This window comes from Mirounga leonina, unplaced genomic scaffold (genome assembly GCF_011800145.1).
Source record: "Mirounga leonina isolate KUSES-001 unplaced genomic scaffold, KU_Mleo_1.0 Mir_357, whole genome shotgun sequence".
Classification (NCBI taxonomy): Eukaryota; Metazoa; Chordata; class Mammalia; order Carnivora; family Phocidae; genus Mirounga; species Mirounga leonina.
In genome coordinates, this window is record NW_023270702.1 from 4,895,063 (window position 1) to 4,919,017 (window position 23,955).

General features: G+C 34.3%; 1 protein-coding gene across 3 annotated transcripts in view; it reads right to left on the bottom strand.

Moving 5' to 3' along the window:
* The window catches only part of PPA2 (inorganic pyrophosphatase 2), an 81,752-nt gene that overhangs the window by 16,426 nt on the left and 41,371 nt on the right, over nucleotides 1-23,955 (bottom strand). For 2 of the 3 annotated variants that reach the window (XM_035030215.1, XM_035030213.1), the window contains 3 exons: nucleotides 12,161-12,288; nucleotides 9,459-9,544; nucleotides 2,055-2,124 (listed from right to left, as the gene is read on the bottom strand). In XM_035030215.1, coding sequence (XP_034886106.1) covers nucleotides 2,055-2,124; nucleotides 9,459-9,544; nucleotides 12,161-12,288 — 284 coding nt within the window. Of the gene's footprint in view, nucleotides 1-2,054; nucleotides 2,125-4,653; nucleotides 4,813-9,458; nucleotides 9,545-12,160; nucleotides 12,289-23,955 lie in introns of those variants that run through there. The other variant, XR_004683744.1, reaches the window with a different exon arrangement.

Below are 23,955 nucleotides of genomic sequence, written 5' to 3' on the forward strand. Positions count from 1 at the left end.
ATATCTCATTCAGAATAAGAAACAAATTTCTTAAGACAGTCTTTACAGACTATTTTACAGGGTCTTTCATAATAATTTGCCACCGCTTCCACCCCTCAGATCCAAACATTTCTGATCTCACCTCCTCCTGTCTCCCCTAGACTCTCTCTACTCCACCAGTCACTGTGTTTCCTTGGCTATTTCTTGAACATGTCAGGCATCCTCTTGTCTCATGGCCTTTGGGACTGTGGCCTGGGATGCTTTTCCTTCACTTGGCTAATACTCTTACCTTCTACAAATCTTGACTCATGTCAGTCTTCTCCTAGTGAGGCTGCCCCTGACTCCCTTTTTAGTAACTACAACTCTAATCCCACTCCTGGCACTTCATCCCCTCTGCCCTGCCCATTTTTCATAATGGCATTTATTACGTTCAGACACACTACAGTTGATCCTTGAACAATAGGGGTTTGAACTGTGCAAGTCCACTTATAAGTGGATTTTTTTCAATAAATACAGTACAATACCAAATGTATTTATTTTCCTTATGATTTTCTTAGTAACATTTTCTTTTCTCTAGTTTACTTTATTGTAATAACACAATATATAATTCATATAACGTACAAAGCATGTGTTAACTAACTATGTTATCAGTAGTAGTTAAGTTTTGGGGGAGTCAAAAGTTATACATGGATTTTCGACTATGCAGGGGGGTCAGCACCCCTAACCCTCTGCATTGTTCAGGGTCAGCTGTATATATTTTCCTTGATTTCTTTTTTTTTTTAAAGATTTTATTTATTTAACAGAGAGAGACATAGCGAGAGCAGGAACACAAGCAGGAGGAGTGGGAGAGGGAGAAGCAGACTTCCCGCAGAGCGGGAAGCCCAAATGTGGGACTCGATCCCAGGACCCTGGGATCATGACCTGAGCCGAAGGCAGACGCCTAACGACTGAGCCACCCAGGTGCCCTATTTTCCTTGTATTTATTTATCCATTTTCCCAACTAGAATGTTAGCTACATGAGGGCAGAGGTTTTTCTTGTCTTTTCTTTAATACTGCATGCCCAGTACCTAGAATCTTACCACACACAGCAGGTACTAATTCAACAGCTGATGAATTAGTGGGGAAAAAAATTCAAAGCAGCCACAGTGAGTAAACATTTTCACTGTTCCTGAAGTAAAGATCTAAATTCACTAGTTTCAATTTCATAATTAGTTTAAGATTAAAAAGAAAAAGCTTAATTTATAAATGGGATTTCTAGGCTACGACCAATCCTGAACACACTTTATATAGCAACATTACCTGATTATCTGAATATGAATTTTCTTATTTAGTGGTCTCCAAATCAAGCATTAATTTCCTAATAAATTCAGTTGCCTCTAGACAGCCTTATCACTAAGATATGTAAAAATCCAAGGATATCTATCATCTTAGCTAGAAGGAAAGCTTGCAAGACAGCCTATAAATGGGGAAAAAAAGGAGAAATAGTCTTCCATTTTTCTTGAGCTAAAATGCACATGCACCAGCAGCCAAACATAATTTTGACAATGGATGGTGGGTCACTCATGGGAACAGGACAGTACAAGGAGAGTAAATGCATATAAACAATAAATTGGTGATTTTAACAAAAGTAGCTTCATATGAAATTAGTTAAGTGGTTAATATACCTTAAGGGTATTTTTTAAATTGTTTTTGAGAGAGAGAGAGAGAGAGAGAGAACATGAGTGGGGGGGGAGGGGCGGAGGGAGAGAGAGAATCCTCAAACAGACTCCCTGCTGAGCACAGAGCCATGACCAGGAGATCATGACCTGAGCTGAAGGCAACAGTTGGACACTTAAACCAACTGAGCCACCTAGGTGCCCCAATGTCGTTAATGTACTTTAGAAAACAGAATTTAAAAATTCAACGAAAAGATTTTCAATTTTCCAGATTAAAAAAAAAATAGATTCTAATGTTATTTTTTAACTATGCTTCCCAAAAGACTTGATACATTTCATTGCTAGATTTTTCAGAATTTCTGCTAGATTTCCCTGTGACATTTGTAAGATTAAAGGATGCTTTGAATATTTGCCCCTTACCAGTTCAACTATTGATCTTGCTTCCTCTTGAGTGCAATGGAAAGGGCTGTCACATACCTGCACGTTTGTGCTGGAGAGGAAAAGACAGTATTATTAATTGGGATAAAAAAGAAGCAATTACCAAAAAAGGAAACCAACTCCAAATACTCCACGTTGAATGTAGAATTCCAGTAATTTATTTCCATCCAGTGAAAAAGACCTGAATGAATATAAACTGAGATATTTGTACATTCTTTCAGGCAAAGTTATAAATACAGTGCTCCACAGCACTGCACATTCTAGAATTTTTTTTAAATTTAAATAATAGTATACAAATCTAAATAATCTCCTGGTATATAAAAGACTGTACACCACAACTACACTTAGCCTTTAGTGAGGAAAAGAAAAACCAAACCTGACCCACAGAATGATGACTCTAAGGAAGAATTTTCATCTAAATGATGTGATGAGCACTGTAGCTGGCCAGGGAAAGATGCTATGGTAGCTCTTTCTCAGACAGGTGTGGAAGGCTAGGCAAACCAAGAGTGGTGAGAGGAAAGCACATGAATATGCAAACTCGGTTTTCTTACAGGAGGGAAGGTCAGGAAGGCGTAGGCAGGAGCCCCTTCTATGGTCAAAGCCTTCCCACACAATGGGGAATGACAGGCTGTCTCCACAAGCATGTCACCCATTGTGTATTTCCTACTTCCTGGATGAAAGCAGAGGCATCATTCCTCCCAAACATATTAAGAAAGATTTTTAAAAATTTCATCAAAGAAATCAGATTAAAATGGATACAGAAAGAGGCAGTAGAGGAGTTAAAGCCAAAGGAAAAAGTAATTAGCAGATCCCTAAAGAAGATGAAACCCACATACACACCCTCCAAGTAGACTTAAGAGATATATATTATTAAATGCATTTTCATAATGGCTTTTGTGAAATATTTTGGGATATATTGATAAAAAGATCTGTCTAGTTAATTATTTATCTTTGTAATTATATCTGTCTGTAATCAGACATTGGGTAATAGCAATTACAGTTAAGTGGCTGTTCTGCTTTCTATCCAGACTCACAGTGTGGGATTTATTTTCATTCTTGGCATGAATAATATTTGATGCAAGTTGGCATTATCTTTAATACTATTTTGTATTCTCTCTTCCACAGTCCATATTTAAGTAGGCTAAAAACTGAAAAAGGTAAGGCCTTATGAGTCAGATGTTTCCCTAAAGAATGTCAAAACTAAATTTTAAAAGAACAAGGCAAAAAATTAGACACTGCGAAGTCTTAAGTGCTAGTCCTCTAAGGAAAGCATGGTGTATGCTAAATATGCCATATACAATGTTTTTAACATTATAACTAAACCAAAGTAAAACATACCTTGGAAATTCTGGGAAAATGATGGTAAGAGAACAGGGGAGTCTTCTCTAAATAGGGCTGCCAGATAAAATACAGAATACCCAATTAAATTTGTATTTCAAATAAGATCAAACTATTTTTTAGTATAAGTATGTCTCAAATATTGCATGAGACATTTATGTTAAAAAGGCATATTGCTCTGAAATTTAGATTTAACTGGGTATCTGGTATTTTATGTTAAACCTGATAACCCATTTCTAAAATAACCCTCTGCCCCTTACGACAAAGCAAACCATCAACAGATATGGGAGAAAAGAGTCAATATTAAAGCCAACAATGTAAATTTTTAAAATTCTGAGTAACTTTTTAAGTATCTCCAGTAAAATATCTCAACAAGTAACCAGTGGAACTGAGGGAAGCCAAGAGGCTCCGCCATTTTCACCTTGGACAAATTATTAGTAATGGCTGTTTCAAGAATGAAATGTAAGGTGTATACAAATAGACTTAAGCAATTCTTGCAAGACACACCAATATAAAGATGAGAGGTCACAAAGCCTCTTGTTTACTTTTTCTCCAATCGGTTCTTCTATTAGCACTTTGTTAGCTAAAAAACAGTGCCAACTTCCTTCTCGACATCCTTTTAGTTAAATAAACTATACAGTCTGGGTTGTAATATATTTCCCTCAGGATTTAATGTACTTTAAATGTTTGAAGGCATGTTCTCAGGAAACATTTTTATTTTCTCTAAATTTGCCCTTACGTAAAATTGGTTAATACTGATTCATATTTATTGATTCAAAAAATTATTCTTATACTAAATGTTAGGGACATGTCTAGATGCTGGGGATACATTATTGAATGATGGAGCCCCTGTGCAGGTTATAATATTTAGGGTTCTTTTTAGTCTTAAACTATGACTATGGCCTGCAAGAGGAGAAGCAGTGTAATCATTTAAAGGAAGGATGACTAAGGTGAAGGTGTCTATTATAAATGAGATTTAAAATAAGGACTAAGGAGAATGTGCTGCTTTCCTTTTTATAATAAGATACTAAATATTTTGTTCTAAAGTTACAAACATTATATAGCCTATACACAATCTTGCTGACCAAAATAAGCAGACATGCCATTAGATGATCAGCAATACCAAAAATGTTGTGGATGACAAACCAAACTGCATTTAAAAATAATAAAAAGGTGTATTAATAGATACATAATAGATGCCAAATAACTGACTAAATAAAAAGATATAGAAATAAAAAATTACCTGCAAATAATAGACAAATACAAGATGAAATTTACAAGGCGAACAATATGGAATGTTTTAGTAAAGAGAAAATTATTTTCTTCAAGACAATCTCAAATCAAAGTCATGAGAATCCTCAAAGACAGTGTCCAGGATATAGATTTGCCAAGGCTTTTCATTCTAAAGCAAAGTAGTCAAGAAAAAAGGAGAGAAAAAATTTAAGGAGATAAGAATGACAATGATTTTGGACCATAGCCTCCAGAGTTTACAGAAGAAAAATAACATTAAAGTAAACCTATAGAAAGCTAAAAGAACTGGAATTCTCCATACATAGATCAAGTACACCTTCCACGAGAAAGGTAAAAAGAAACAATTTTAAGACCTACACAATTTGGAAGACATATTTGTATATATGTAATATATACGGTTATTCAGTAAGCATGTGTAAACTACTATGTGTCAAGTCCTGTCACTAGGTGCTCAGATACAAACTCAATTTAAAGCATAAAAAAATAATAAAACACTCCAAGTTCTACACAGAGGAGTATACAGCAATCATCCGAGAGTACAGGTAATCCTGCTCAAAAGAAATAAAAATTCGTTGCAGAACTGCTTCTTGAAGAATGAGCAGGCATTCACGGAGGAAAGACAATGAGATAGGAGGGGACAGAACATGAAGCTGGAAAAGTAGTTTAACATATAGAAGAGCTGGATTATATTCCAAGATCAAAGGGAGCCACAAGACATTTTTAAGCAAAAATGACAATCACATTTATATTTGTCAAAGATAATTCTGACAGTACTATATAGAGTACATTAAACATGAAAACAGTTGCAATATAAAACAACTTACGAGTAAATGACAAGTAACTGAATTAAATAAAGTAAAACTGAATTAAAACTGAATTAAAAATTAAATTAAAAAACTCAGATGCTCTAGAAGTGCATCTGGGAATCCATCAAAACTTGAAAAGTTTGGAAAACAGATGGGTCTGAATAAATAATGGTTAGTGAAATAAAATAACCTGGCAAAATGAAAAGTACATTTCTGATTTCTTAAAAATAAGGTAGATAAATAAGCCATGGTGGAAGAAAGACCAAAAGGAGCTGGACAGTAAAACTCAAATGGCAAAAACTCTATTTTTCCTAAAACACAGTGGAAAGTTACCTTAGGGAAGAATAGAAATAATCAAATTCTCTCTGTTAAAAGAATATGCAGCTTTCAGAGTAAATACTAAGCAATGGCAAAAAAGAATAAAAATAACAACATAAAGAGACTACTCAAAGTATCAATTACAGAATTTAATACATGCAGGGATCCTGGAAGCAGAAGAGTTGCACTAGATTTGAGAAACAACAAACACCTGTTGGTTTTAAAATATTAGTCAACAATTTACTCCAACGGGTATTTACTGGGTGGCTACTACCTGTCAGGCATAAGGAATATAAAGATGAATAAGGTAGCTTTATTCATCTGCTTTGGAGGAGCTTATGTTCCAGAAGAGGAGACAAATTCATAAACCAAGCAGTTAGTAACTGGTAAATGCAATGACAGAAGTTCACAGGGAGCAAGAAACGCAGTGTCCTGGCATGCCAGCTAGCACGAGGCTAGTCTGGGGGAAAGCTTCCTAGAGAATGCGAAGTCAAAACTAAGTCTCAAAAAGAGGAGTAAGTTATCGAGTTCAAGAAATGAGAAGACAATCATGGCAGAGGAAACAGCATGAATGGCCTGGAAGTTAATCAGAGCATGGTGTTTGTGGGTTGACAAGTGTTTCTAAGTTGTTGGAACTGAAGTAGAGGCAAGAAGTGATGGAAAATGAGGGCAGACAGGTAGCAGGGGCCAAATCCTAGAAGACTTGTTTGCTCTTCTATTAGAAGTTGGGACTTTACAGTTCTTAAAGCAGAGAGGCTTATCAGAAGCACCTATATAGGAAGCTTTAAAACATACAGATGCTTAGACCCTACTCCACAGAGATCCTAATTCACTAGGTTTAAAGAAGAAGACAATGCACTTGAATTTTCCAAGTTTTCCTAGGTAATTAATTACAACACACTATACGTGATTTGAGAGAAATGCTGTGAAAAAAGAAAAAAGAAATGTGGACCTAAACTCAACTGAGTAGGGAAAACAGGCTAAAAAGGAAGGGGGGAGGTTGCTAATCAGTAACAGTGTATATTTTAAGGAATTAAGAGAAAGAAGCAATTTACTAAGACAAAGGAAATAACTTTACTACTATGAATATATTTTTACAAATCAAGTAGTGATAAAAATAAGAAAATGGACAAAACGAGTTAAAACCTGAAGATTCTGACTTTAAAGTATCTAGATGCATAAAATTTATGCCCAGAAACTTATGTCCTGAAAATTTTTAAGCTAAAAAAATTATTTAGTTGTATTTCTTTAAAAAGATAGAGGTAGAATATAGCTGGTAAGAGAATAAGTTTGGAATCTGGCTTAAATCCTGGCTCTACCACTCGGTGTGACCATAGACAGATCACCTAATCTCTATGTGGTCTCAATTTCCTCATGTGTAAAATGGAGACAATGATATGTATCTTACAGGATTCTTGTGAGTATTAATTAGATAACACATATTAAACACTTCAAAGATAGTACAAAGTTCAATAAATCACAATTCTTACTGTTAACATAATCCTTATCATTACCTAGGAGGCTACAGAAAAATGACTCCAGAGAGTACAAATAAAGTTACCCTCAGAGTAAAGATAATTAGACTCAGCATGGAAGGAATGACATCAAGCGATAGAAAAACTAACCAAAGCAATAGTCTCTAGCTGTGTAGCTGAGGAACCTGGAAAACATAAACCCTTCAAGGACTGCAAAAGCTTTTCAGAAAGTACCATAAGGAAGAAGACGAAAGCAAACAGCAAGCAAATACTTCTTTGGACACCGAGAGACCCCTTCTTTTTAGAGGAGCTCACCACATGAATATCTCACTTAGACTATCTTAGAATATCATAAAGAATACCTAGGTCTACTAATTACTAGGATAGTCAGAACTAGAAGGCATTCAGTTATACCCAGTTTTGTTAATAAATTGTATTATTTAAATTAGAAACAACCACCTAAATTTTAAGACTATGATGAAAAAAAGAGTGGTCTGCATAAGAGGTAAGAGGAAAGGAGAAGATCAACGAACTGACAGTATTACTTGAACTTACAAGAGAACAGAATCTGAAGGTATAATGCCCAAGCAAGCATTTGTGTTGTAGGCAAGATGACCCTCTCGATGACATGGATAAAATATTTCTTTAGACTAATTACTTACTCTGCCTGATTACGCTAATCATTTCTTTTTCTTTTTTTTAAGAGAGAGAGCATGTGAGCGGGGGCGGAGGGGGGCGGAGGGAGAGGGAGAGAATCTCAAGCAGGCTCCATGCTCAGCGCAGAGCCTGACATGGGGCTTGATCTCATAACCCTGAGATCACGACCTCAGCTGAAATCAAGAGCTGCTTATCCGACTGAGCCATCCACACACCCCTATTCTAGTGATTTCTTTAATGTCTTTCTTGATTCCCAGACTTCATGCTCCCAAAGGGCAGAGACTCTATTTATTGTAGTCACAGCAATAATCCTAATACCAGCACAGTCCCCAGCAGAAGACCCTCAAATCAGTATTTGTTGGAGAGTGAATAGCTTCCCAATTTCTCCTGATTCAGAGAAGGGGACAATGAAGTTGGGTAGTATGCTATAGAATCTGTGTTTGCTTCCTACAGTCAGGCTTATCAGAGCCCATTGTTTTTGTTTCTAAACCTGTTTATGTGAGTTGCCCTTGTTACTATTTCATAATTTAAGCAGTAATCATGCTCATCAAAGAAGGGAGTGTGGAAAGAGAATAGGTTCTATAAGTAGGCTCTAAAACTACTAAGGCTAAAAAGCCTCAATAAAGGTGACTCACTATAATAACTTGGTGTCAAAGAAAACTGTAAAAAAGGTTTAGAAAAAAGAACCTAAAAATCTATATGAGTTTTTAATTGTAAGCGGTTTAAGGATTAGAGAATCTTATCTTGGTTTTCTATTCTATATTATGTTAGAATATATATAATTTATTTAGAACCTATATAGAAAAGGTCTTAGCACTATATCCAAAGAGGAGTAAATAAACGTATATTTAAATGTTTTAAAATAGGAATACAGGGGTGCCTGGGTGGCTCAGTCAGTTGAGCATCTGCCTTCAGCTCAGGTCATGATCCCAGGGTCCTGGGATGGAGCCCCACATCGGGCTCCCTGCTCAGCAGGAAGCCTGATTCTCCCTCTCCCACCCCTCCTGCTTGTGTTCCCTTTTTCGCTGTGTCTCTGTCAAATAAATAAATAAAATATTTTTTAAAAAATTAAAAAAATAGGAATACAATGTTTGAGTTATGTATGTCACTACCATTTGATTCCCTTTCATCAATCAGCTAGTGATCCAGATCATGTTGGAAAAAAGGCTTATTACTATTTCATCAAGAAATGATGTGCTAGTTACACATAAACAAAATAACCATTTGCATGCTGAAAAATCACTTATTTTTTTTTTACCCCATCTTTGCACATATTACAATGTATTATAATTAAAATGCCTGTTTACTCAACAGTATCCCCCACTAAACTATAAATCCCTTGGGAAAAGGGACCATGTCAATTCCTAGTTTCACAGTGTCCAGCACTTGGTATTGCTTTCCATAAGCACTTTTTAAATGAAAAAAAAAAAAAAAAAAATTGCAACTCTTAAAAAAAAAAAAAATCAGACGTGACTAGCATAATATGGCTGTTTAGTACCATTAATAATAAAATAACATTACACAGAAAGACAAATTCTTACCAATTTATAGCCCCTCCTTCACACTTCTTCATAAGCAATGTTTTCCAACATTCATGAGTAGATTTAATAACTTCAAGAGCAAAAGCCTAGTTCCAAACCAAAAACAGACATAAAGATCACATCATTATACTTGCATGGAACTATTCTCACTATGACAGTTTATTTTTAAGAATATGAGCTCTGGAGTTAGGCAAACCTGAGTATAAATTCTGGCATCCGTTTTTATCAGCTGTGTGACTTTTGAGCAAGTTACTTAATCTCACTAAGTCTTAACTTCTTCATCTTTAAGTAGAAGGTAATGGAGATAATGTAATTTGGGGTTGGCAAACTAGGGCCAACAGGCCAAATCTAGCTCACCACCAGTTTCTGTAGATAATGTTTTATTGAACATAGTCATGCCCATTCATTTGTGCATGGCCTATGACTGCTTTAGCACTACAATGGCAGAGGTGAGTAGTTGTGACAGAGACCATACGGCCTACAAAGTCTAAAATATTTACTCTTTGGTACTTTACAGAAAAAGTTGCCAACACCTGATTTAAAATTATCCAGCTGTTGAAAGGATAAGTAAGTTGTATGCAAAGTGCTTAGTCTAGTCCCTTGCCTGTAAGTACGCTTATACCTATTAATTTCATCATCATCAAAACTGCAGTCTAATTGTATAATCATTCTAGAATACCCACTGTCTAAGTAAACCTCTTACACATTCTCAAATTTTTTCTTAGTATAAATTCATACTGTGTCCCAAAATGCAAAATCAACAATACATGCCTCTTGCCAGATACATATCTAAAGGAACACCTGCTTTGTTATTCCAAAGCAGCAAATTCTTTTGATTCCCCGCCCCCCCCCCCGAAATGTTGTTAGTTTTCCTTAAGGAGAGTCCTTATATATTAACCAATTCATACTACCTCCTTTCTCCTTCAATGACAACTAAACACATATGGTAAGAAATGAAGAAAATAAAGAATCTTGGGAACCAAGATGTAATGAGAAATTCACTTCTGAAAAAAAGAAAGTTCTCTCAGCTCTATTGTTGCCCGAGTATGGTTCAATGAAGTGGTGTTGGGGAGTTCCACTTAAGAAATGGGACAAAAACCACAACAGCCAAACTATGGAAAGAGCCAAGATGTCTGAACAGAAAAAAAAAAAAAAAAAAGAAATGGGACAAAAAAGCCAATTTATTGTCCGGATAATATAAGGAAAGATTTTTAACCAAATCATTCAGATAATTACGAATATTTAGAATCACTTTTCCACTTGCTTAAAGGGGTCAGCAGGAAAAATCTAGATAGCACAGGAGTCATCTTTTCAAACATGGTGAAGAGATAAAACTTAATTTTCCTGAGTTAGGCACTGTGTTTTAAACAGAAGTGGTAAAAAGCAATGCATAAGACGATTATGTTTCGAAACCAGGTTCTACTAATGACTAGTCTTCATTCAGAAAAAAATTAATGTTTATCAAAATCAAGCAAAAGAAAACGAAACAAAACAAAAAAACAACCACCCCCAAACCACCTCACTCTATAAATTCATGATTTAGCAATCTTACCCTCAGGAAATAAGGAGCCACAAAAGTTCAAACATAAAATATAAAATATAACATTTTTTACAGGAAAAAGAAAAAAAATAATTTATCTTATAAATTTTCAATACTTTAAGTAAGAGTATCTATTTGAAAATAATAGTTTTATATCTACATTTAATAAATCTTAGACAAAGCCCTCAAGATCTTAAGGATTCTTTCAATGTGCCTTTTCAAAAATACTAGGTCAAGCAATAAATTCTTATATAGCAAGACATTATAATTTTAAAGTTTCCATTAACATGGCTTACTTTACTTATAAAACATACTTTACTTATTAGTACCCACTTAAGTGTTGGTGTATAATGTGTAATTTATATAGTGGTATTAACTTTAAAAAAATATTCCATGACTTAGACTTGATGTCTTTGGCCCATTTTCTCCATTTTTGTCATATTACAGACACTTCATGGTAACTCTGTGGTATTCTATTAGAAAAATCCTATGACAATAAGATAATTCAAGTGTTTTCTTATTTGTTAAGCAGCTTAAGTCAGTCATGGTAGAATGAACTTTTAAGGGGGAAGCCCCTCTGGATTTACATTAAGTAAAGTAAGTAACTTTTTCCTCTCCAGAATCGGAAACGGAAGCTTCTTCTTCATACACAATTTGCAGAGTTAGACTGATCATGGAAATCCTTCATTTTCTGAGATGAGGGAGATGTCAATAGATAAAGAGATGAATATATATATGTATCAAACTTTTTAATTCACTTAGATCTCCTGAAAAAAAATCCTTTTAAATATGTATGATAAAATAAGGTCCTTAAAGTCAGTATAAAGCACTTTTGTTACCATGTTATATACAAATATTCACATAAGAAACCCCCCACACTAAAAGAAGTATCGTACAAGTATCACAAGGTACGTTTTAAAATAAAGATTATCGGGCGCCTGGGTGGCTCAGTCGTTAAGCGTCTGCCTTCGGCTCAGGTCATGATCCCAGGGTCCTGGGATCGAGTCCCACATCGGGCTCCCTGCTCGGCAGGAAGCCTGCTTCTCATTCTCCCACTCCCCCTGCTTGTGTTCCTGCTCTCACTCTCTCTCTCTCTGTCAAATAAATAAATAAAATCTTTAAAAAATAAATAAATAAATAAAATAAAGATTATCATCTTCACCTTGTTCTTGAATTCTCCATTAAAAGCAAACTGGTTTTCTGGTTTTCCTTCTGGCACCTTATAAAATCTAAACCAATTAAGCGTAGCTTCCAAGTAACCTGGTTTGTATTTCTTAACATCATCGATATCTGCAAGTGAAGTAACAAAATACTTTTTGTTAAAAACTGAAATTCATTCTTTTTTTTTTATTATGTTATGTTAATCACCATACATTACATCATTAGTTTTTGAGGTAGTGTTCCAGGATTCATTGTTTGCGTATAACACCCAGTGCTCCATTCAGTATGTGCCCTCTTTAATAATCATCACCAGGCTAACCCATACCCCTATCCCCCTCCCCTCTAAAACCCTCAGTTTGTTTCTCAGAGTCCATAGTCTCTCATGGTTCTTCTCCCCCTCCGATTTCCCCCCCTTCATGGTGTGGTAGAGCACTGGACTGAGGGAATCCACCTCTGCAGCTAACGTGCAGCATAATCATCAACATGTATCATACCACCTCTGGACTTGAGATTTTTTTCATATGTAAAATATTACTCCTTCATTCTACAAACATTTCTTTTCTTTTTTTTTTTTTTAAAGATTTATTTATTTATTTGAGAGAGCAAGAATGAGAGAGAGTACATGAGAGGGGGGAGGGTCAGAGGGAGAAGCAGACTCCCCGCTGAGCAGGGAGCCCGATGCGGGACTCGATCCCGGGACTCCAGGATCATGACCTGAGCCGAAGGCAGTTGCTTAACCAACTGAGCCACCCAGGCGCCCTACAAACATTTCTTTTTTTTTTTTTTTTTTAAAGATTTATTTATTTATTTGAGAGAGCGAGAATGAGAGAGAGAGAAAGAGAGTACATGAGAGGGGGGAGGGTTAGATGGAGAAGCAGGCTCCTCGCCGAGCAGGGAGCCCGATGCGGAACTCGATCCCGGGACTCCAAGGATCATGACCTGAGCCGAAGGCAGTCGCTTAACCAACTGAGCCACCCAGGCGCCCCCTACAAACATTTCTTAAGCACCTTCAGATACTATGTTAGGCAGAGGGAATAAGCAGATGAAGACAACAAAGTTCTTTTCCTCAAGGAGCTCAGAGGTCTAATTAAAGGAAAGAGACAAATAGCAATGTAGTAAGATTAAGTGAGATATGCTTAAGGACTGATGTCATTCTGTGAGCAATGGAGGGCTTAGAGTAAGGTAAGTTACATCAGGATCTGTGTTTCAGAAACATTAAGCTAAAGGACCACTAAAGATAAGATGGAGAGGACAGTCCCCAGAAGAGAATATACTAAAGTCAGATGAGAAGGGTTTTACACACTTACACACCAAATACTTAGTTTCTCATTCTGTGTCAGACATTGTTCAAAGCAATGAAGTAGAACAGTAAACAGAAATAAGCCCCTACTTTCATGGTTTATATAGTAAGAAGAGACAGATAACAAATAGAGAAACAAATATAAATGTTAAGTGGTAAAAGTCTGATGAAGAAAAATAAAGCAGAGTACAAAAGAGAATGCAAACAGGGCAATTTTAAACACAGTGATATCTAGATAGTTCAGCTTTTCATTTCAAATTCTTTAATGATTTCCAGGATTTATTTATTTTTAAGTTCTATTACCACAAAAACAGCTCAACCATCACATTTTGAGGAGATTCATTTAAATATAATAGGAAATATTACTATATTAATAACCCCTTCCCCAAGAGGTCTCCAAAGAATGTATCCTTTCCAATATCAATTCAAAAAATGTATAAGGAATAACTTGTTAAAACTAGAAATCTTTACTCTCCATAAGACTGTGACTTATGGGAAATTTAGCATAGTCCTTATGCGCAACATAACAGACTTGACAGCACTTGAAAAATTAGAAACTTGTAACTAAAAATAGATGACACAATGCATTTGTGCTTGCCTAGACTTCAATTTTACCCAGATTTCGGAAATAAATGATGTAGAAGAGGTGAAAACTTGAGCTGATAAGGTTCATTTTACACAGACAGCTCATCAAGAATGAAAAACACCTAAAGTATGAGATCTTTTTAATCTAGAAACATTTTAAGGAATAATGAACATGATGCATTAAATTATGTACTAAAAACAAACAGAACATAAAGAAATTTTAAGCATGAGAAAATGAGGACAACACATTTAAGCAAATACAATAAATCTACAGATCAGCAATAAAAAATTTTAAATAACTCTCTTGCCTACCAAAAAAGAACCACACCCAGTCCTCTCAACTTTTTGTATAGTTAAAAATTGGATATTGAAAACAAAAATATACTTTGTTATTTACTTAATGAAAACCTTTTTTGGTCCAAAAGGAAATAAAACTCTTAAGAATATTCAGAAAATAATGAAAATAAGAACACTCAAAGTTTATAAGAAGAAATAAGGTAAACCAGGAAAAACATCCCATTTGGAATCAGACGGCACTAAGTTCAAACTCCAGTTCCGGCATTCATATAGTGCATCATCTTGGGAAAATACATTAGTCTGTGTGTTTCCTCAAACACAAAATGGAAAAATCATGGTTGTTGTGAGGATTAAATAAGATAACATATTAAAAATCATTTAATAAAAAAATAAGGGATAATTTTAAGAAATATTAATTATCATCCTTCCAATCCCCTAAAGTCTTTCCACGGAATGTAGACACAGTTATAGTCACAGGGAAACCTAGAGCCTCAGATGCTCAAAAATAAATAAATAAATATGAATTAATAATTTAGAAAATTAATGAACATATTTTCATTAATACTGAGTTATTTTATGTTTAATGTGTATGACTCTACTGAGAAATTGAAGAAGCTAGGTATTGATATAAACACTGTAAACAAGCACTAAAAATAACATAAAAGGCATCGGGACATACACACACATACACAAATGCATACTTAATGTAACATTTTTCTATAAATATACTTTTTCTTATGGTAAAGGTCAGACCTCAAATGTATTTGTAATTAATCTCTTATTTAATGATGTACACATTTACCTTTATTTCTAGTATTACTGCAGTTTAGTTCTTATAAAGTTTTTTCATTTCTACCATGTTTAAGTTAAATCTAAACAACCATTTTTTAAAACATTTGGAACAGAGAGGAAATATATAAATAAAATTCCTTTATTTCTAGAGTGAGACTCACTCAGTTCAAGTACATTACCTAAGTTATCAATTAAAAACAATGCCCATCCGAAGCATTTCTTTTTACAGAAAACAGAAACCTCTGACAAAGATGAGGGAGTGAGTTCATGTTTCAACAAACTCCCTCAGGTTTAACTACACCAAGATAGAAAACATAAAAACAGAAAACCAAAAATACTCAAAAACAAGATAAGCACCTTGCAGACTCAATATGGAACAAAAATACCTGTCAGGTAAAAGCAAGATGACCATTTGATTTATTGCACATACTAGAATATTTCTGGGACTCCTAATCAGGAGAAAAAAAGAGCCAACAGAAATCAATCCTGAGATGACCCATGCAAACGAGGATTTTAAAGTACTTATTACAAAAATGGTCAAGGACTTTCAAAAAAATACGGTTATGAAGCATTGAACATGTGGAAATTTCAGGAGGAAAAACTATAAAATTATCAGAAAAAAGAACCATATGAGGGAGTATATGAAATGAAAAATCAGATGGATTTAATAGCAGAACTTGGATACGGCAAAAAAAAAAAAATCACAGAAGTAGAAGACAAAAACAATAGTAATTATCCTGTCTGAAGAAGAGTAAGGAATAAAGACTGTAAAGACATAAAAAAAGCTTTAGTGACCCATGAGACAATAAAAAGTGGTCTAAAATATGTGTATTAGAAGTCTCAGAATGAAGGTGAGAGAATGGGGTAAAAAAATTATGGTAAATAATCTGGGTTTTACCCAAATGTGTTAAAAACATGAACTTGAAGATCTGCAAAGTTCAATATACCCTAAGCAGGATAAATATTAAGGAAAGGACACCTTAGCATATCACAGAAAAACTGCTGAAATCCAAAAACAGGAGAAAGATCTTTAAAATAGTCTGAGAAAAACATTACATTATACTGGGTAACAATACATTAACTGTTGATTTCTCATCAGAAACAGTGGAGACCAAAAGAAAATGGAACATCTTTACAAAAATCCCTTTAACTCAAAATTCTATATCCAGTGAAACTACACTTCCAATACAAAGGCAAGAAAAGACAATATCAGATCAATGAAATAGAGAGAATTCATCACGAGCAGAACTGTACTACAAAAAAATGCTGAAGTCTTCAAGTTGAAGGTAAATGACACCAAATAGAAACTACACATCTTCAGCTTCTTTTTGTTTTCTGTAACAAAATATATGGGTACGGACATGGCAAATACATGGGTAAATGTAAAAAATTACACATGTGTGTGTTTCTTCTAGTTTCTTTAAAAGATATTTTATTATTTAAGACAAAGAATAGAGAGAGGTTCTGGGAGGAACAGGATCTCTCAAAGAACTGCTGGTAGAAGTGCAAAATGATACAGCCACTTTTGTAAACAGTTTAACAATTTCTCACCACGTTAAGCATGTAATTATCATCTGACCCAGTAACCCTATTCCTAGGTATTTCCCTAAGATAAATGAAAACATACGCTCACACAAAGACTTGTATTTAAATGTTCATAGCAACTTTATTTGTATTAGCCCAAAACTAGAACCCAAATTTCCATCAAGGAGATGAATAAACTGGTATATCTGTAAACAGAACACTATTCAGTAATCAAATGGAACAAACTATACTGATTACACACAATAATACACATGAATCTCCAAAGCATTAAGCAAAGACTGCATATGTACATGTATAAAAATGTACACATGACTCTAAAGAAAACTGCAGTTGTTAAAAATGCCAGAATTTTTAAGTATAAATATTTTCTCCCTTCAAAATAAGTGAAAATTCACCTTTTTTGGAGTTTTTTCAGACTTTGCTCAATACACACATCTTTTTATTTATCAATAACTATAAGCATATTCACTTATTCATCAATTTTAAAAAATTATTGAGCACCTATAACATGCCAGGCACTGTACCAAGCTTTGTAATGGAAAAATTAGTATTAAATACCTAGACACAAACCTAACATAAAATGTAACAAGATCTTCACAGTAATCTACAAGTACTTCACTAAAAGAAATATTAGAAAGCCTGAATAAATGGCAAAATATATATATTCATTGATGCAAACATTTAATATTTTAATGATAGCAGAAATCCTTGACAATTTGATCCCCAAATTTGCAAAGAACAAAGCATAAGAAAAACCAAAACAAGTCTGAAAGTTTGTTCCACATAACAAAAGGAGAAAGATTTGTCTTGTAAATGCTTTATTATGAGGCTATAGTAATTAAAATAAAATAATGTGGCACTGGCTCAGGAATAGATCACTGACACTAAACAGAATCCAGAAACAGACTCTGTGTATAAGTAAGAATGCAATATATGATAAAGGAGACATTTCAAAACACTGGGAAGAGAACAGATTTTTCTGTTAAATGGTGATGGGAAAATTGTACATATGGAAAAAATAAAATAAATTCCATACAGATTAAAAATCCAATTGTAAAAAAAATTAAAATACAAAAGAACAAAATGGAAATAAGAAAAACATCTTTCTGACTATGGGGTAAGAAATCCTTAAATAAGAATCAAAATGTTAAAGTCGTGTATAGAAATGATGGATAAAATGGAATACATCAAAATTGAAATATCTAGAAGCCAAAAGGCAACAGTATCTCTGCAGATGCGGAGAAAATATTTGCAACCTAAATTAATAAAGAATTAACTTCCAAAATATCCAAGCAATTTCCATATATCAACTCAATAGAAAAATGGTGAGCAATATGCATAGGCAATTCACATAAAGGAAGATACAAATAGCCAATAAATATATGAAAAAGACACTCTATCTACTTAGCATTAAGTAGAATAATGCAAAATTAAATGAAGATACCATTTTTCATCTATCAGCTTGGCAAAACAAATTTTTTAAATGCTCGGTAATAGTATGTCATTGAAGCTTCAAAATTTGTAAATTAGATATTATTTATTTCCTTCAGCTAAATTAGGAAATTGGGGTTACAAAATTTACTCAGGATCTCAAAGGATACAGAGTAATCTTAATATAATAGCTTTAAATACGGGGTGACACCTGTAGGTATGTGTATGGTGGGGGAGGGATATCCTCAAATTTGATTAGGTGATTACATCTCCCACTTAAATGTATATCAAAACTATTATCAATTATTCTAGATTCAAGACTTGAATATCCAACCAGCAGAGGATAAGCTAATAGAATGATTCTCAACTTGGATAAATCTATCAGAATCACCCAAGGAGCTTTAGCAAACTATACAGACAGATGCACATTTCTTACTTCCTATCCACATCCCCAAACTGAGAACCACCTGTACTTCCATGAAGAACATCTGGAGAAAAAAATTAAAATGCTGTTTTTATCTGGATTATTTCCACCAAACCATAACATGAAGGGAAGGAAGCATATAATCAGCTGAGGATTTTTTTAAATTTTTAGATAAAAATCAGTTACATAAATGTAATACCATATCTCTTCGCTCATATTATTAAAAAAAAAAAAACACTAGGAAATGGTCACATGCTTGAAATTTTGTCCAGAGAGGATTAAAAAAAAAAAGGAAAAAAGAGCTCCCAATTCTATGGGACTTTACCAAAGGAAATGATGCAAATGCACAAAGATCTTGTTCCAATACTAGAACTGCTGCACTCACAGAGCTAAATATGTGCACAACTGGCCTCTAAACAAAATCTGTGGGAAGCAAGAACATATGTTTCTAATGATAGCTTATAAACATTCACAAGAAACAGTTCCAATTCCATAACACGCACTGTATTTTCTGCATCACAAAGAGAGGCTCTAGCTCAGTGACTTAATAGTTTGAATAGTTTGTTTACTCAGATCCCTAAAAGACTTTGTTTTTCACACAGCTCTACACATCTATGCTTAATAGTACACAGACAGAGGGGCAGTAACCCCGATTTTGTTGACCTTTCCTTCTCCATTACCCTTTTCTACCAATTCTGCTCTTATCAAAACCTGTACCAGTATATATTAATAGCATGAAAAACAATGGCAATGAACACACATCAAAGTAGGTTATACCAAACAAGGTAATTCTACACAGAGGCCTATCTGTATTGTATCAGAAAAACCTCTTGGAAAAGAGCTGGTAGACTCTTTTTCCCGAAAATATAAATATTCATTGCCATTTCACAAAAAACTTCATATGACCAGTAAAATAAAAACCATCCAGGTGCCTTGTACATGGCAGAAATACTCCAGTTTGGGGTTGGAAAGACCATCAATGAAGTTACAGCTCCATCATGTAAAAGCTACCCTAGAGTACTTAAAGATGTGCCAGGCGCCCGGGTGGCTCAGTGGGTTAGGGGTCTGCCTTTGGCTCATGCCCTGATCTCAGGATCCTGGGACTGAAGCTCCCTGCTCAGTGGGGAGTCTGTTTCTCCCTTTTCCTCTGCCCCCCACCCCTGCTTGTGCATGCACGCTCTCTCAAATAAATAAAATCTTAAAAACAAAAAAAAAAGATGTGCCAATGTCCCCCAGAAATCTACCTCATAATCCTTTAAACTGTTTCCTTCAGCATTATCTTTGAAGATAATTTATTTAGGTGTTTCTACTTTAAAAGAAGGCTGAAAATAATGAATTAAAAATATTTCCTAGAACAACCAAAATTTAAAGATCGGTAAATGATCCCTAGGGTTTTTCCCATTACAGGATCATTCCTGCACCTTTGGAGATGAAGAAATTAAAGCTTCCAGAGGTTACACGACGTTTCCAAGGTCAGTAACTTACACAAGAGGGATTTTAGAATTTAGGCCTCCCCTACTCTTCACCACATCTTCACAGGAATATGACTAAAACCTAAACAGCACTGAAAGAGGTCAAGGTTTCAAAAAGAAGGAAAAGATTCCCAGTAATTTAATTCTATTCTTAATTATAGTACATTTCACTCAATTCATCCCTGTTCCTCAAACTGCCTCCTCCCACACCCCATCCTTACACACCCAAGCCTATCCCAATTAATGAAATCAAAGGAATGAAGATTAAAAAAAGCCATCTTTTTATTGGGACCTCTAATCTTAAGTGTTCCACTGATGTGAAATGATTTAAGAGCAAATGGTCAGTACTCTCAGAAAGCAACACTGCCCAAGGCCACGATACATTCAACTACCCCAGTACTCTTCAGAGGGGTGGTGGAATGCAGTGAACAGCATGAGCTCTGGAGCCCAGTTGGATTCCAGTGGCTCCCTGTATGACTTTAGACAAATTACTAACCAACCCCCACCCCCATGGCACTGCCTCAGTTTCTCAATCTGGGGGAAAAAAAAAAAAGAGGGGGAAGACATTACCACAGTTTGCTTGAGCTTGTGTAAACATTAAACAGATATTCCAAAAGAAGCACTCAGCATAGTTACTAGACACACAGGAATTGCTGCAGAAATGTTAGAGCTTTGGGGATGACAATGGTGACATGAAAGCCCTTTCTGTCCCAGAGAGTACATGCACAGAAAAGCAAACTGAGCTCCAGGCCATCTGGTTATAAGGTTAACACAAATATCTTCCTTAAGATTTCTATGCTATTCTTTATTTTTCCCCCTAAATAACACTATTAAACTGTCTTTTATAAAGTACGGAAATCAAACACCATGTTAATTTGCTTATTTTTAAAATAATAATTGCAGGGACACCAGATGTTCTTTTAGCAAATGAAAATTTGAGCCAAACAGATTTGGTTTCACATGTATATTACTGTCTTGAAAGACATAAAGGGAACTCTGTAGTTTTACTTGACTTTTAAATTTCTCTAAATGTAAGTTGAAATTCTACGTATATTAAATACATATAAATTATGATAATTCTAAGACAGGTACAATGCCAGCCTTTGAAAAATTCCCAACTGCCTCATTTTAAATAATCCCTTTTCACTCATGCGATTTATTCATCCCAGAATGTATCTACATCAATATAATTGTTCTGATTTCCATTTTTGTTTCCTAATTTTTCATTTTATAAAACAGTATCACTGCACAAGTAACAATTTAAAAAGAGGACAAGAGACAACAGTTGTCATTTATTTAACACTCTGAAAGCTGAAGTGGATTCTGGGCCTAAATAACCTCCTATAATGTTATGTCACCTGACATAAGGTCCTTAGGCATCACTGGCAGGTCTGAAGAGGCTCAAACATCTGTTTGGAGAATATATGAAGCTCTACATTATAGAAGGTGGTTAATTTAGCCAAAGGAGAAATTTACACATGCCCTAGCATTTTAATCTTCTTAAAAAGCTCTGAACTTGGTTATTTCATAACCAAGCGCTATTATCCCTAATGGCCAAGGCATTCCCTAGTAACAATTTAGGAGCCCTGGGAGTCTTATTAACTCTTTCAGGCCATTAAGGTACCATTAAGAGTATGAGAGCCTGGAACCTAATTACAGTGTATTAAATGGTCTTAGTGCTCTTCAGGTGTTAATGAGCCAGCCAAAGTGACCGTTTCTATCAGGGAGTACAAAGAATTTGTTTTTAAATGTTATTTTAGACTATTTTTAGATTTTTCACAGTGGCTACTCCAGTTTCAGAAGGCAAAACTTGAAGATTTAAATAAGATTAAACTTACAGAAATACACCCAGCAACCACAGCTTCTAAGTGAAACATGGTCTTTGATGCAATGGCTAGTTTTAGTTTAGTCATGTCAAAGTTAAAAACTGTAAATATTAAAACAGGATATTGTATCAAACTCTGCACATACATTCATTTGGATCAAAAAAGTTATTTTATAATAAAATAACCCTAAAACGTCCTTGCAGAATCATAATTAAATGAATTAATATAGAAAAAAATTCATTTAAAAAATATATATGAAAATATAGGACATGCTGTCTATAAATTAAAACAGACTTCTCTGCTTTCAAAAAAGAAAAAATAGGTACTGATCATGTCAAAAACCAGCTTCTTTTTCTTAAGGTAGTGGAAATTAACAAAAGGGATTTATTTTTTAAATGTCTAACAATGAAAATGTGTAAAAATAAAAAATTCTCTATGAATTTCTGTATTACACACATCCTCAGAAAACTACAGAATCAAAAAAATTCCAGATAGCTACTCTTTCCTACATGGTTTTAACCTTTCCTTCTGTTGATCCATCTAATAAAAATGCCAAGAAGTATAGATAACAAATGTTTAGTTATAAAATCACTTACTCCTCTGTGATTAAAAATACCAATTCATACACACTGATTTATATTTAAAGTTACTGCATTATATATCAAAGTTAATTATTAAAGAGAAGGTGACCAAAAATAAAAAAAAAAAAAGACATTTCCAACATGTATGGACTCAGAATCAATCTCCCATGCATTTTCTGTAAAAAAAAAAATTTGGGAAATGCATACTGGCCAACAATGAAAATGGAAAACAAAAAAGAGGACATGAAAGAATCTAAGAAAAAACAGAACTCTTAACCCAGGGCAATGAAAAGAAACCCCATGATGATTGCTGTGCAGCAAGCTGTTCTTTTGTGTCCATAACTGGTCTTTCAATAAAAAGTATGATAAAGGAGGTAACTAATATTCACATAAAGACTGTAACTGCTAGTTGTTATTTTTCAATTTTCAGATTCAAGAGACCAAACATAAAAAACAGTTAAAGAACAGAATTTAAACATTATAAATTTAGACATACAGAGCTAACGTATAGTTCAGAGAAGCTGGTCTGTAAAGGACAGAGAAATAACAGAAACCTCAATGCCCTAGTTCTATACTGGGCAACCACAAGTTACTGTTCAAAATTAATGAAGCAATAAATAGAGCTCAAAAGTGTATTACTTAGAGTTATTAAGATAATCAAAGATGAAATATGGTAATAAAATTTAAATGTTTAAGAAGTTAAACTCCTTTGGTTTTCAAAGCAGCAACCTGAGTCAAAAGGGAAAAAAACGTAAATTAAGAAGAGAGGTGTAAAATGCTTCGAGTAGAGAAGCAACCACGCAGGAGAACTAAAAACATAAGGAAGAAGAGATGAGAAGTCAGACAGGGGGTGAGAAGGGGGAAGGAGAATTTTACTTTTTATTTCATATACCTTTTTATTACCCTTCTGAGTTTTTTATTTCCAAGTATATAATTATTTTTATAATTAAAAATGCCATCCACAATCCTGTCATTGTGATTTTAAAAGGGACACATAATAAAATTTTTAAATGTTACCAAATGTAAGATTAAATATTGTTAATTTTCAAAGATGTACAGTAGAGACAGAACAGCAATAAATTTTTAGTATCCTTTAGCTAATATTGTTAGCTAATATTTATTTAATCATACGAATCCAAATATACATTCTTATCTTACTGTAATAAAATCATAGGTTGTTGTAATAGGCATTTCATCTAACCTCAAAATCAAGAAATGATTCCTTTATTTCTAAGGTCCCCTCCCCCTGCCAAGGTCTTAAGCTCCTACTGAATTATAAGTTAGGTACCTTTAGAAGATAGATTATTATAAGAAAACCCTATTAAAGAGTATAATTAAATCATACAAACTGATCTTCTAAAAAATTCCTACACAAATTTAGGAAGCTTTCAACCCCTGTAATTCCTGAACATCTCTCCATTCTCATCCCTAATACCCCCCTTTAGTAGGTGCTAATGAAAACACAGACAACACCAGGCTAAGTAGTGAAGAAAAAAGTTAAGATTAAGAATGATTTCTGTCCATTAATATCTGCTTAAGCAGG